Source organism: Amblyomma mixtum, chromosome 6 (assembly GCF_055824585.1).
Source record: "Amblyomma mixtum isolate Tamu chromosome 6, ASM5582458v1, whole genome shotgun sequence".
In the NCBI taxonomy this organism is placed as follows: domain Eukaryota; kingdom Metazoa; phylum Arthropoda; class Arachnida; order Ixodida; family Ixodidae; genus Amblyomma; species Amblyomma mixtum.
The window spans coordinates 133,894,780-133,906,397 of NC_143017.1; the positions used below are offsets into that span (position 1 = coordinate 133,894,780).

Sequence of the window (11,618 nt, forward strand, 5' to 3'; positions counted from 1 at the left end):
AATAAAAGTTTCCGTATGAACAGCTGCTCGTGTGTTTCATTCTTCATTTTGCAACCTTTTATTTCAGTCTCCACTGTGAAGCTGGACAACTGTCGCACTAAAAAGAGCTACAGTTTACCATTATTTCATCTTAGTGTACTGTATGCCTTTCCTGCTTCTTTATTGATGGAGATAATTACATATTTCAGTTTTGTAGTCTGAGGTTAATTTTTTAATAGATAAATAAATGACGACAGGGGAATGCCATTTGGAATTTCCTTGTTGTCACTTATTTTATCCTTAGGTTAACATTTTCCTGCATAAATCGCATTTCTGTATGCGAAATCTGGCTATCCAGAGTATCAGGGGAAATGCATAGTCAAGAGTTTCATCAAGGATAAGTGAAGTGAGATGCATATGCGTTACCTCGTCTTCTCTTGTCTTTTTCCTCTGCTGCAGCGATCTTGTTTCAATGGAAGCGAAATGGTAGAGGCCCTCGTACTGGGTAATGTCTATGCATGTTGAAGAGCCCTAGGTGGTTCTTAACAGCAATAATTTCGACCACCACCATGATGAAGATGATGGTGGTCGAAATTATTGCTGCTGCTGTTCTCCTCAATAAGTTAATAGCACATACCCACCGCAGGGGATTGGCAAAGATACAGGCGGTGACTGATAAGTGCTCAAAAACATTTCTCAAATAGGGAAAAAAAAAAAGGAATGCAGGTTTGGTGATTGAAATTTAGGACAATTCAGAAACTGAGATTGGTGACTGGAAATGGCAAAAGGGCAACACGTGCAGTGTTTGGGATCTTTTGATTACAGCTGAAAGATGGATTTCGGAAAGCTTTTTGGATGGCTGCCTTTTTGCGTCTAAAAGGAAACCTCGAATGGTGGAGAGCACATTCCTGTTGCTGTGCCCAAGAGACGGACCAACCTGATCTATCATAATGAGTGTTCTAGCAGGCGCCTTCATAAAGAGAAGTGATCTAACTTTTCAGGTTCAGCGCAAAGCGGGTGCAATGGGGAGACTGCCCAACCATATTTATGGAGGTGGAAGTTTAATTGAGGCATGCGCATGAAAGAAACTTCAAGCTTATGCGATCGCCATTCTTTACTTGCACTACGGGAAGAGAAGATGCTGGAAGTCGGGAGAAGAAGTAAGCACTGAGGCTGCAAATTCTTTCAATAGCAGATACCTGTGAAACCTGGCCGCTGTAATACATGCACAGGGTGGAAGGAGTGTCGTGACTGGGCCTTGTAGAGATGCCTTTGCCAAGGTATATCAGCAACCTCATTTAAATGAATTCCTCTGTGACCAGGCTTCTTACTAGTTTTAGTGTGTCCTCTTCACGCATGCCATGTCGCCTGTTGGTGATGCGGGTGATCATGCGTGCGACTTGTAGCGTTGCTGCTTTCAGTAATGTAAAAGTGTGAGTACTGCGCTGGTTGGATTGAACCCACATGCCCAAAATTTTTATTGTTGTCTTTTCGGGTATGGGTGTCCCTTCTAGGTAGACGTTGAGTTTTAGGTCCTCGTTGGTTGGGACGGTCCGGTTTTGCTTGCCTCTCCAGACTCTCAGCAGTTCCGATTTCTCGGTCGAGCATGCGAGTCCTCTTTCTGCGAGGTATTGCTCTACACAAGAGGCCGCTTGCTGTAGCCTTTCTTCCTTCTCTCCGAGACAGCCCGTGTTTGTCCAGACTTATATCGTCAGCATACATTGCATGCCTGATGCCTTCGATGTTCTCTAGTTTTCGAGCTAGGCCTATCATAGCTATGTTGAAGAGTAGGGGTGAGATAACTGACCCTTGGGGTGTTCCCTTGTTTGGAGTGCGAATTTTGTCCGATCGAAGGTCTCCTATGCCGATGGTGGCAGTTCTATCGGACAGGAAGGCTTTGACGAAGCCGTGGATTCTGCGTCCGCAATCCAGGTTGTCTAGGCCCGTAAGGATCGCTTCGTGGCTGACGTTATCGAATGCCCCCTTGATGTCCAGGGCCATTATGACATTTTCTCCCGTCCGAGGTACGTTTCGCAGGACATCTTGTATTTGAAGGAGAACGTCCTGCGTCGAGAGCTTCGCTCTGAAGCCGAACATGGTATGTGGTACACAGTCGTTATCTTCCATGTAATTTTGAAGTCTTAAAGTTATAACCGTTCGTAAAGCTTGCCAAGGCACGACGTGAGTGATATGGGCCTGAGGTTTTCAATTTGTAGCTTTTTACCAGGTTTTGGTATCATTATTACTTCGGCGTGTTTCCAATCTTCGGGAACCGTCTCCGCCTCCCAATGTTAGTTAAGAAAGCTGACGAGCTCTTGTATGAGGTCGTCGCTCAGGTTGCGGATTAGGGCGTTGTCGATTCTGTCCGCTCCGGCTGCCGTGTTTCTGGTGGTGTTTCTTATGGGCGCGTAAACCTCTTCCACAGTTATGGGGCGGTCGAGTTTCTACTTTTCGGCTCCTCGATACGTTCCTTGGTATCGCGGGGGATTGTGATCGCCAAAACATTTTTCTCGTGCGGCAGTGGCCAGCGGAGCCCTGGACTGAGGGCAACCGACCACTGATTAGAGGCGGACTTCGACAGAGAAGGCTCCTGGGGGTAGAACCAAGACGTCTCTGAAGATGCCCCCAAACCGCAGGAAAAACCATTAGTGTAAATAAAGTTTTCCCTTCCTTCCTTCTGTGACCAGGCACTCAAACCAACCGTAATGAACACACATGAGGTGGTGCTATGTATTTGAGCAAGCAGAGTGTCGGTGACTTTGTAGAGCCGTTTGGAGAGGAACACGGGGAGAATGAATCTTTCATAATTAAGGCAGAAGAGGTGTTTAACTTGTGCTAAGCCAGGACTATTGCTAAAAATTCTGGCACACAAATCGGGGTATTGTGTATTCTTTTTCGACATATAAATTTTGAATGTATTTTTGAATAAACACAGAAGTCAGAAAGGCAGTGTGAGAATGGTCAATCGAGGGAGAGAGAAAATACCGACACCGGCATTTTCTCCGCGCTGTGAGGCGTCTGTTGCAATGAGAACACTTGAGTGAAAGGACATCAGGTAATCTTGTAATAAACTGTTGAGCCCTCCACTACGGCACCTCTTAGAACCCCAGGTAGTGGAAATTTCCGGAGCCCTTCACTACAGTCGCTTTGGGACGTTGAACACCCATAAACCATAAAACCATCTTTCTTCTCTCACTCCCCTCTCCCTCCCTTCCTTTACGGCGCGATTCGGGTGTCCACCGGTCCACCGAGGTATTTTAGAGGGGAGAATTACTGCTCCACTTACTTTCCTCAAACGCCAATTTAAAATTTTTCCCCGCGGCGGATTCTAGCCAATCGTAGGCCACAGCGCAGTACAGGTTGCTCCAGGTGGCGCTACGGAATGTCAACAAGATGGAACACGTGTGGGCTTGTAGTCATGGTTGTAGTGATGCCATCGTAGCATCGCCAAACGTACTGCTGCAAATGTCCCAGAGTCGCCATGCTCAGCTACAGTAGTTACTCTTTACTATTCATTGTTGATTCTATCGATGGATGCGTTTGCGAAAGATAAACTGGACCGTCTTGAAGGCGTCGATGCAAGCCGGAAGGGGACCATCGATTCCAGGATTGTTGATGTCGTCTACCAGTTGAACTCGTTCCCGCAATACTGCACGACCAGCTCGTGTTCAGGGAGAACCATAGTTTTTTCAGGCGCTGCAGTAAGTCCAGTCTTGCATTTGAGATCGCTGTTCACTATTCAAAGTTCCAAGCATAAATAAACAAAGTGATCTTCGTGCTAATGAGAGAGTCGTTAGTAGAGAAGTTTATGTGGTGATAAGCAAATCGAATATTTTGTGAAAGATCGTATAAAGTTAGTCTTAGTGACGGACATTATTAGTCTTTTAAACTTTTAAGCTTATCCATACCCTCTTAGTATGTGAATATACCCGCAGTATGTATGGACAGGCCCGGCGGTCGAATTTCGATGGAGGCGAAATTCTAGAGGCCCGTGTACTGTGCGACGTCAGTGCCCGTTTAAGAACCTCAGGCGGTCGAAATTTCTGGAGCCCTTTACTACGGCATCCCTCATAGCCTTAGTCGCTTGGGGACGTTAAACCGCCATGAACTATAGACCTCTTAAAAATAGTCATGGGAGTAAGCATGTGGCTTCATGCTATGAGTACCATTTAGCTTAACCAGCTAAAGACATTGTGCCTTCTTTTTTTTATTGCAGCCCGACGGTGAGAAGTCAGCAGTAAAGAAAGGATGTCAGTGGCATCTTGTCACACATGACCTTCTTGCTGAGGATGAGTTGGTAAGCGTGATAACATTTGGACTTTATGGAGCAGCAAGGAACATTCCACTGTCGTGAAGTAGGTGTGTGCACTGGTACAGTTGTATTAACTGCAGTGTTTCGAAGCCACTGTTGTTGAAGTAGCAAGCATTTCTTCTGGAATTACCTATTGTAGGTGGATTAACTGTTACTGAGGTGTCTCTTTTTTTGTACAAAGATCTTACTTTTTTTTTTTTTTTTTACCCTAGGACAAGGCTGTGCAACACCCAGAACAATCTGTAACACTCAAGTTTGAGCCATTCATCCTCCATGTTCGGTGCCACACTTTAGAAGCAGCGCAGAAACTTGTGAGTAAAAACAGCCTTTACCAAAACATTTCTGAAATATCTTTTGTTTTTCACTGTACAACTGAAGAAAAAGGAAATGTTTATGTGAAATGCTGCAAAGGATATGTAGGTTTTTCTATTCATTCTTCTTTTTTGGTATGACTGCAGAAGGCGTGTGCAGAGCCTTAAATTACCAGGCATTGTAGAGGGTTTCTACTAAATGATGCGCAAATTTCAAGCATGAAATGTCAAAATATCACTCAGCTGTGCTACTTGTGCTTTACTCACACACATATGCACCAATTCACTGCTCACATGCTACTTAATTATGTTCAGCTGTACTGCCTGTAATATTGGTTATGTTTTAGCTACCACAGCAGTTAATGCTGCAGGAAGTGCGCCCTGCAGAATTTTCACCATTTAAGACCCCGTTACCAAGTTTGGAAATTTTCGGGAAAGAGGCAGTGTATTTAGATCGCATTTTTATGATTGTCTTTCCAAAATATTAGTGGTGCATGTCATGGAAGACTACAGAAAACTTCACTAGAGCCTACTTATGCTTCCTCTCAACAAAGCCAGTACCATTTCTTTCACTAGTGAAGAAATGGGTGCATCCACACTGCATGCATGGTCTGGAGAATTTCGTTAATTTATTATCTTGAGCGATAGTGAGATTCCTCCCCAGCATCATCTTGTTTGTACTGTGCAGTCATGGTCTTTTATTGAGCTCATTTTCGAACATGAAAGCTTTAGTGCTTTAGCATCAGTTTATAGACCTTTCCGGTAAGGGCTCCTTGGTTGTCACCTCATTGCTCGCTGGGCAGTTGTGTGCGTCCTGCGCTAGCATGATGGAAGCGGCAACGGAACTGGTTTGCTACGGGAGAGGGTGCGTTTGACATCCTCCTCACCCGATAGAAAAGTCTATAGTCCCATAGCGTTGCAGTATTCTAAATCCCCCACCCTACCATGCTTTACAGCTCTGTTGTAGTCATTAATGTTTTAGCACAGCCCAATGTGTAATGCCTGATGCATAGTCTACAAAATGAAGCTGCAACTATTATTAATGTATGACATGTCAAAAGTGAATTCATTGGTATCATGGGTAGTATCAAACTGCGTGACTTTTATCACTAGAGTTGTAATTGTTTCACTATCCTTCCTGTACTGAATGCTGTGTAACACAACATCATAGAATCTGTAGCCCTCCCACCATGTATTAACTTTGTGCTATTAGTTTGAACATGTACCCACTGGAACGACTCAGTGGCTTTGGCATTTGGCTGCTTGTCCGAAGGTTGTGGGATCGAATTCCAGCTGCAGTGTTCACATTTTTGTGGTGCTGAAATGCAAAAACGCTGCTCGAGGTGTATGTGCGTTAAAAAACCCCAGACAGTCTAATCTAATCCAGAGCCTCCCACTATGGCACCTCTCATACCATGTACAGCTTTGGATTGTTAAAACTCACATGCCGTACCAGCTTAAATTAAATGGGTCCCATGGAATTATTATGAACTGTATTTTAGTGGCTAATTATTTGTGTTTGGTGCTCTACTGAAGTGAGACAGTTGTCATGGTGAAATCAGTTTTGTAGAGAAAATTTTTTCTTTCACTTAGTTTATAAGTCCCTTCCTTTGTGTTGTGTTCACAGCTGACCTTGAGCATAGGGGCTGGCTGTCGCAATTCTGGCATCATGCTGAGCAAGACAGGAAAGGTTCATGTAGTAAGTATTTGGTGGCATCTTTACAAAACCAGAAACTACTTAGTGGCTTAAAGGTATACTGCAGACAAGTTTGTCAAGCTTTTGTTTGGCAGCAAAAGATGCTTTAATTGCTAAAAAATTTGTAGTTGTGGTTAATATATTTTTTTCCATTGATGTGATTCAAATTTAACCAAAAAGTTTTCTTTAATTTTTAACATTTAATCTTTATTTTCACCTTCGCTATGCAATGAAAGTGCAATGAAAGTTGCATGCTAGTGAGACTGGTTATCCTTTCTTTTTTTCCATGCAACAGGAAAATCTTGCCTGCCAGTAGCACTGTTTACCTGGGGAAACAGCAGTGCTGTCTATGCGGGCCTTTCCTTTTTCGCTCTGTTCTAGCTTATGAGAGCTTTATTTTCACTGAAAGTGGTCTCCTTGTCATTAAGAAATGATAATCGATTGATCCCGGCCAACTTCATTTTGCCCTCAGTGTTCCACGAATCAATGGCAGTGAATCTTGTATTGCAGGCAATCCGGACTACGCTGTCGATGGAGGTGCCCCTTTCTGACAAAGGAAATGTCCTGGTTACACCTATGGTTAGTGCTTCCATTGTAATATGACTCATCGCAATTTAGGACGACAGCGTATCCTGTACTGTGTCATTAGTTTACTGAATTCTGAACTGCACACAGTGCGCTCGCTAATGCATTGACATTTTGCTTTTATGCAGTACTTCAAGTTCCTGACACAGCAGGCAAATGAAAAAATGGTGGAAAACTGGAAGCGGCTGCAAAGGTATCCCCTTTAGGATATGCTTGTATTACTCAAGCCCATTTGGTTTTATTATTTCTATATTTGAATATATTTGTATATGTAATATGAGTTTAAATATAACAAGCATGTTTTATTGCACATTATGAACACGATGCATGGCAGGCTTTCATTGCACACCTGTGCTGTTTATTTCCAGGTTCGCAGCAGCACTTGAGACACTTCATTTTGAAAGCACACAAATGGAGAAAATGCAGAGGCCTCGAAAGAAACCACTTTCAAGAGAAAAAACAAAGATAGCTTCCACGCCTGGTGATTATGATGAAACCATTTCAAAGCTGTTTGACGTGTCCACTTGAGGATGTTAAGGCTTTGTGTGTGGGTGGCATTAAACAGTCATTTCTTTTGACATCTACACTTTTGCGGGCACACTATGTTTGCATTACGTTTGCCTGCTGTGTTCACTTGAAATGTTTGGCAAAGGCATGATGAACATGGGAACCATGCCATGATGTGTGCTCTGGTCTTAATGTCGTCAGTTTTAAGGTGTTTTATGTCAAAAAAGGTGTTTTCTTCAATGCTTAGTCACTTTAAGTGGGGAGCAATAACTGTGATCTCAAGATTCTCAAGATTTGTAGCTGTATAGTACTGTGTCCATAAATCTGCATTGAGGTGGTCTGTGTGCCTTTTTATTTCAGTGTGGACAAAGGTGAGATTTTATGAGAAATGAACCCCAGTGTATTGAAGAGTAGTGTTTAGAGCACCAATGATCTGTCGTGAAAGAAGTTGTCTACTTGAGGACATAGAGTGTGTTAAAATGGGGGAAAAAAATGCGATATTTGCTTTCAAATGCTGAAATTATCCTGAACATTATTCATTTATTCACGTGCATTTCCTACATTTTAGTAGAGAGAGAACAGCCTGGTTTTCATAGCTGAGCGGCAAGTTTGCACGCCTGATTTCTTTGGAGCTCGCATCACTTGCATTTCTGATATATAAAAATGTCAGAAGTGAAGCTAAAAATTTATCCAAGCTCAGCTGATTCTTAATAGCTGTCATGCAAGTAAAGAAAAGTACGCTGTCATTTACATTTTATTACATGTTCACTGCGTCGTAGGTGGGCCACGTCGTGTATTCCTGCTGTGTGGCACGATTACTGGGTCTTGTGATAAAGCCATGGACAGCTCATATTTTTCTACAGCCCTGTGAAAAGCACTTATGCCAAGTGGCTATTGCCATCTATTTGCAGTTCCAAGTAGTTGGCTTTGTCAGTGGCTCACTGATGGGTCACATCATACCCAACAAAATTTAAATGTGGTCCAACAGTGCCATGATGCACAGGGATGGGCTCCGAATATTTCTGCTGCAGTGAACGTGTTAACTCTGACGTGTTCCACTCTGCACTTTTCTCACCTCATGTGAGGTGCATAATTTCACTCCTGCATGGTTATTTTTGAGTTTTTTTCTGTTGTTGTTGGTTGGAAACTTGGAAAACGTGTGAGGCTGTTTGGGCTACGTATTTTTACATGTTTGCTACCAAAAGCAGTGCCTGTCGCGTGTTGTGTTCAAAAGACTGCAAAACTTCCTACGTGGAGAAGAGCCGTGTGACGAATGAGCCTTTTGTGTATATATACTGGCCCAAATCAGTTATTCACATGATATTGCTAGTTGCTGTTTTCCAGCAACTTGCACAGCCAGAGTTTATCAGGAAGTATCTCCACAGGCTAACCCAAAAGTCAGTCATTTCACCGCATTGTCTGGGAGTGCGTGCCAAAGAATGCCTTTTTTGAGTCCACATCTCTGAATTAGAATCTTAGATGCAGCATGCACATTCAGTGATGGCAGCATGGCCCGAGTTAACATCCTTTAGTATTCCTAATGACAGGCATTTGCAACATCACTGAGGTGGTACATCATAATATATGCGCGAGGTGGGCCGTCTTTGAAAGTGCTGTACTGAAAAAGGTGGCAGAACAGATCGCGAAGGAGGCAGCAGAAACAAATCAGGAGCGTTAAATTGACACTGGTACAAATTATATAGCTAATGGCTACTAAAAAGAAGTGCCGGCACACATTGTGCCCACCAAAATATTCAAATAGTTTTGTCTTTTACCGTAAATATCTTCTAGTGAACTTTTTGTTACATTTAACGTTTTATCAGAAAAACATCTTTTTTGCAGCTTAATCGACATGGAGATGCAAAGCTGCTGAAGCAGGATGATACACATCTGCGCAGTTGGGAAATATTTTTGTTTATCAAAACGTGCAAAAAATATATGGTTTCAGGAAAAATAAATCGCAGAACTGTAGTGCCCTATGCAAAGCAATAATTTTAGCTCCGTTCAGACACTAGGGAATAGTAAATAAATAAACCTGAATGAGCTAGGTAATGTAGTCATTGAGAAAATGGATATTATGTTGCCAAAGTTCACTTCCATGTCGATAACCCACTGTTATTTCTAACTCGTGAAGTGTATAGTGCAAAGGTCTCCTTTGAGATGGCCATCAGCTGCCGTAGTTAATTGTATTTTTGGCACTGTTGTGGTCCAAAATCGGTTGCTTTTCAAATTAAAACTTGAGCTTCGATGCCACTGAAACAAATCTCGGCTTCCGAGGTGTTTACAGGTGTGGGTGATGCTTTGACAGAAAACGTCACACGGAAGTCGCTGTACCATTTTAGATGCAAATGCGAACAAAAGGGATGAAATATAAAGGCCCGGTAGATCCCCTCTCATCATCATCAGCTCAGAACGTGTGCAAAAAAAGGAGAAATCGAAGTGTTCGTGTAGTGAAGCGTCTACCAAAGGAATATGCGCTTTGCGGTGTGCATAGTTCCCTGTCCACAAAATCTCTTTCCAAGATTCCGCGTGCCTTACCCGGCACCTCTTCTTATCAGACGAAAGCCTATACTTCTAACCCTCTGTTATAGTTCTGTGCGATACAACACCCTCGAAGCGTCGTGCGTGAACACGCGCAAAGTACTACAAAGCAACCCCCTGAAATCGAAATGTTTGCTACTCTGAAAAGCAGCAGGCTCGTACTCCACGCATGTCAAAAACGAAACTTTCTTTCTGGACTGTTTGACCCACATCTGCACTTGATGGGACCCCTGTGGTGTTCATGGCGTAGATGCATATTATTGGAGAGAAACAATACGGGAACTAAAGTTTCCCGTGAGCTTGTTTCTTTTGTTTTCGCGAAGGTCAAGGTGTAGCAGTATGCGGCAGACCAACCGCAGTAGACATCATGAAAAGGTGCTGGGCGAGTTGCAGCAGGGCTTTCGCCAGGGACGGTGGTTGGAGGACAACCTGTTCATCCTGACCCAGTGCATAGAGCTCGCGGCAGGTCAGGGTAGAGAGTTGTGGGCGGCCTTCTTGGATGTGGAAAAGGCCTATGACTGCGTGGATCACGGGATCCTTTGGAATAGGCTACGTCTCAAAGGACTGCCCGAAGAGGTAGTCTCCCGGCTGCGCGCACTCTACACAGACACTAAAGTTGTTGTGGAGTGGCAGGGCCTCCGGTCTCGTCCGATTGAGGTACAGCGGGGCCTTCGTCAAGGATGCCCACTCTCCCCTCTGCTGTTCATGCTGCTGCTGAGCGACCTGGAAGGTGAACTGGAGCGGTGTGGTGCAGGTTTCGACCTAACCTACATGAGCGATGGGCGGGTGGTGCGACAGGTCCTCCCAGGCCTGTTGTACGCTGACGACATCGTGCTGGTGGCGGGCTCGGAACCAGGCCTCCAGAAGCTGCTGGATATCTGCACCGCACATGCAGGGCAGCTTGGTCTCCAGTTCAGTGCACGGAAGAGCGCAGTGCTGTGCTGGTCCCGTGCCCCGACGGGCGTGGAGCCGAAGCTGTTGCTACAGGGACGTGAGCTACCGTGGGCGCATTCCTACAGATACCTTGGAATAGAGCTCACGACACAGCGGGCATACCTGGAGCTGTATGAGAGTGGCCTCCGCGCGAAGGCGCTTCGGAACCAATGTGTCCTGAGAGCCAAGGCGCTATGGTCATTCAACAGACTGGAAATACTGCGCACCATTTGGAAGGCGGTGATGGTGCCGGGACTGACTTATGCGAACGCGGTGCTATGTGTCTCATCGGGGACCCGTGAATTTCTGGAGCGACGACAGAGAGAGGTGGGACGGCGGGCTCTGGGTGCCCACCGTACGTCCCCAAACGAGGCCGTGCAGGGAGACGTGGGGTGGTCCACCTTCGAGGCACGGGAGGCGACGGCGAAGCTCAATTTCGAGATGCGCTCGTGGACGCTTGGGGAAGAACGCTGGGCCCATAAAGTACAGCGGTGTCTGCTGTACTCTGGTATGTGCACGCGCTGGAAGAGGAGGGTACGAGCGTTGGGGAGCAAATACGGTGTGCCACTACCTACGATCACCGACACCGAGGGCACCTGCTGGAGAAAAGGGAAGGTGCGGCAACGTGTAGTGGCGACGGAGACAGCGCTGTGGCAGACCAATGCAGAAGCCAAGCCAGCTCTCGGATTGTATTATGCGCACAAGCGAGAGATTGCGCAGGAGCGCTTCTACGACAACTCCCTTGGCAGTGCCC

The 11,618-nt window shown here is 45.0% G+C and overlaps 1 protein-coding gene across 3 annotated transcripts; it reads left to right on the forward strand.

Annotated features, from left to right (window-relative positions):
- The first annotated feature begins 3,377 nt into the window (after positions 1–3,377).
- Positions 3,378–7,461, forward strand: LOC149340438 (tRNA wybutosine-synthesizing protein 3 homolog). 3 transcript variants are annotated; one of them, XM_089551253.1, is made up of 7 exons: positions 3,378–3,680; positions 4,196–4,276; positions 4,504–4,602; positions 6,230–6,301; positions 6,809–6,877; positions 7,012–7,076; positions 7,252–7,461. In XM_089551253.1, the coding sequence occupies exons 1-7, from the start codon at positions 3,510–3,512 to the stop codon at positions 7,409–7,411; spliced, it is 717 nt and encodes a 238-aa protein (XP_089407379.1). In that variant the 5' UTR covers positions 3,378–3,509; the 3' UTR covers positions 7,412–7,461. The 3 variants fall into 3 exon arrangements, with proteins under 3 accessions (XP_089407379.1, XP_089407380.1, XP_089407381.1); XM_089551254.1 differs by lacking the exon at positions 6,230–6,301; XM_089551255.1 differs by lacking the exon at positions 4,504–4,602.
- The last annotated feature ends 4,157 nt before the right edge of the window (positions 7,462–11,618 follow it).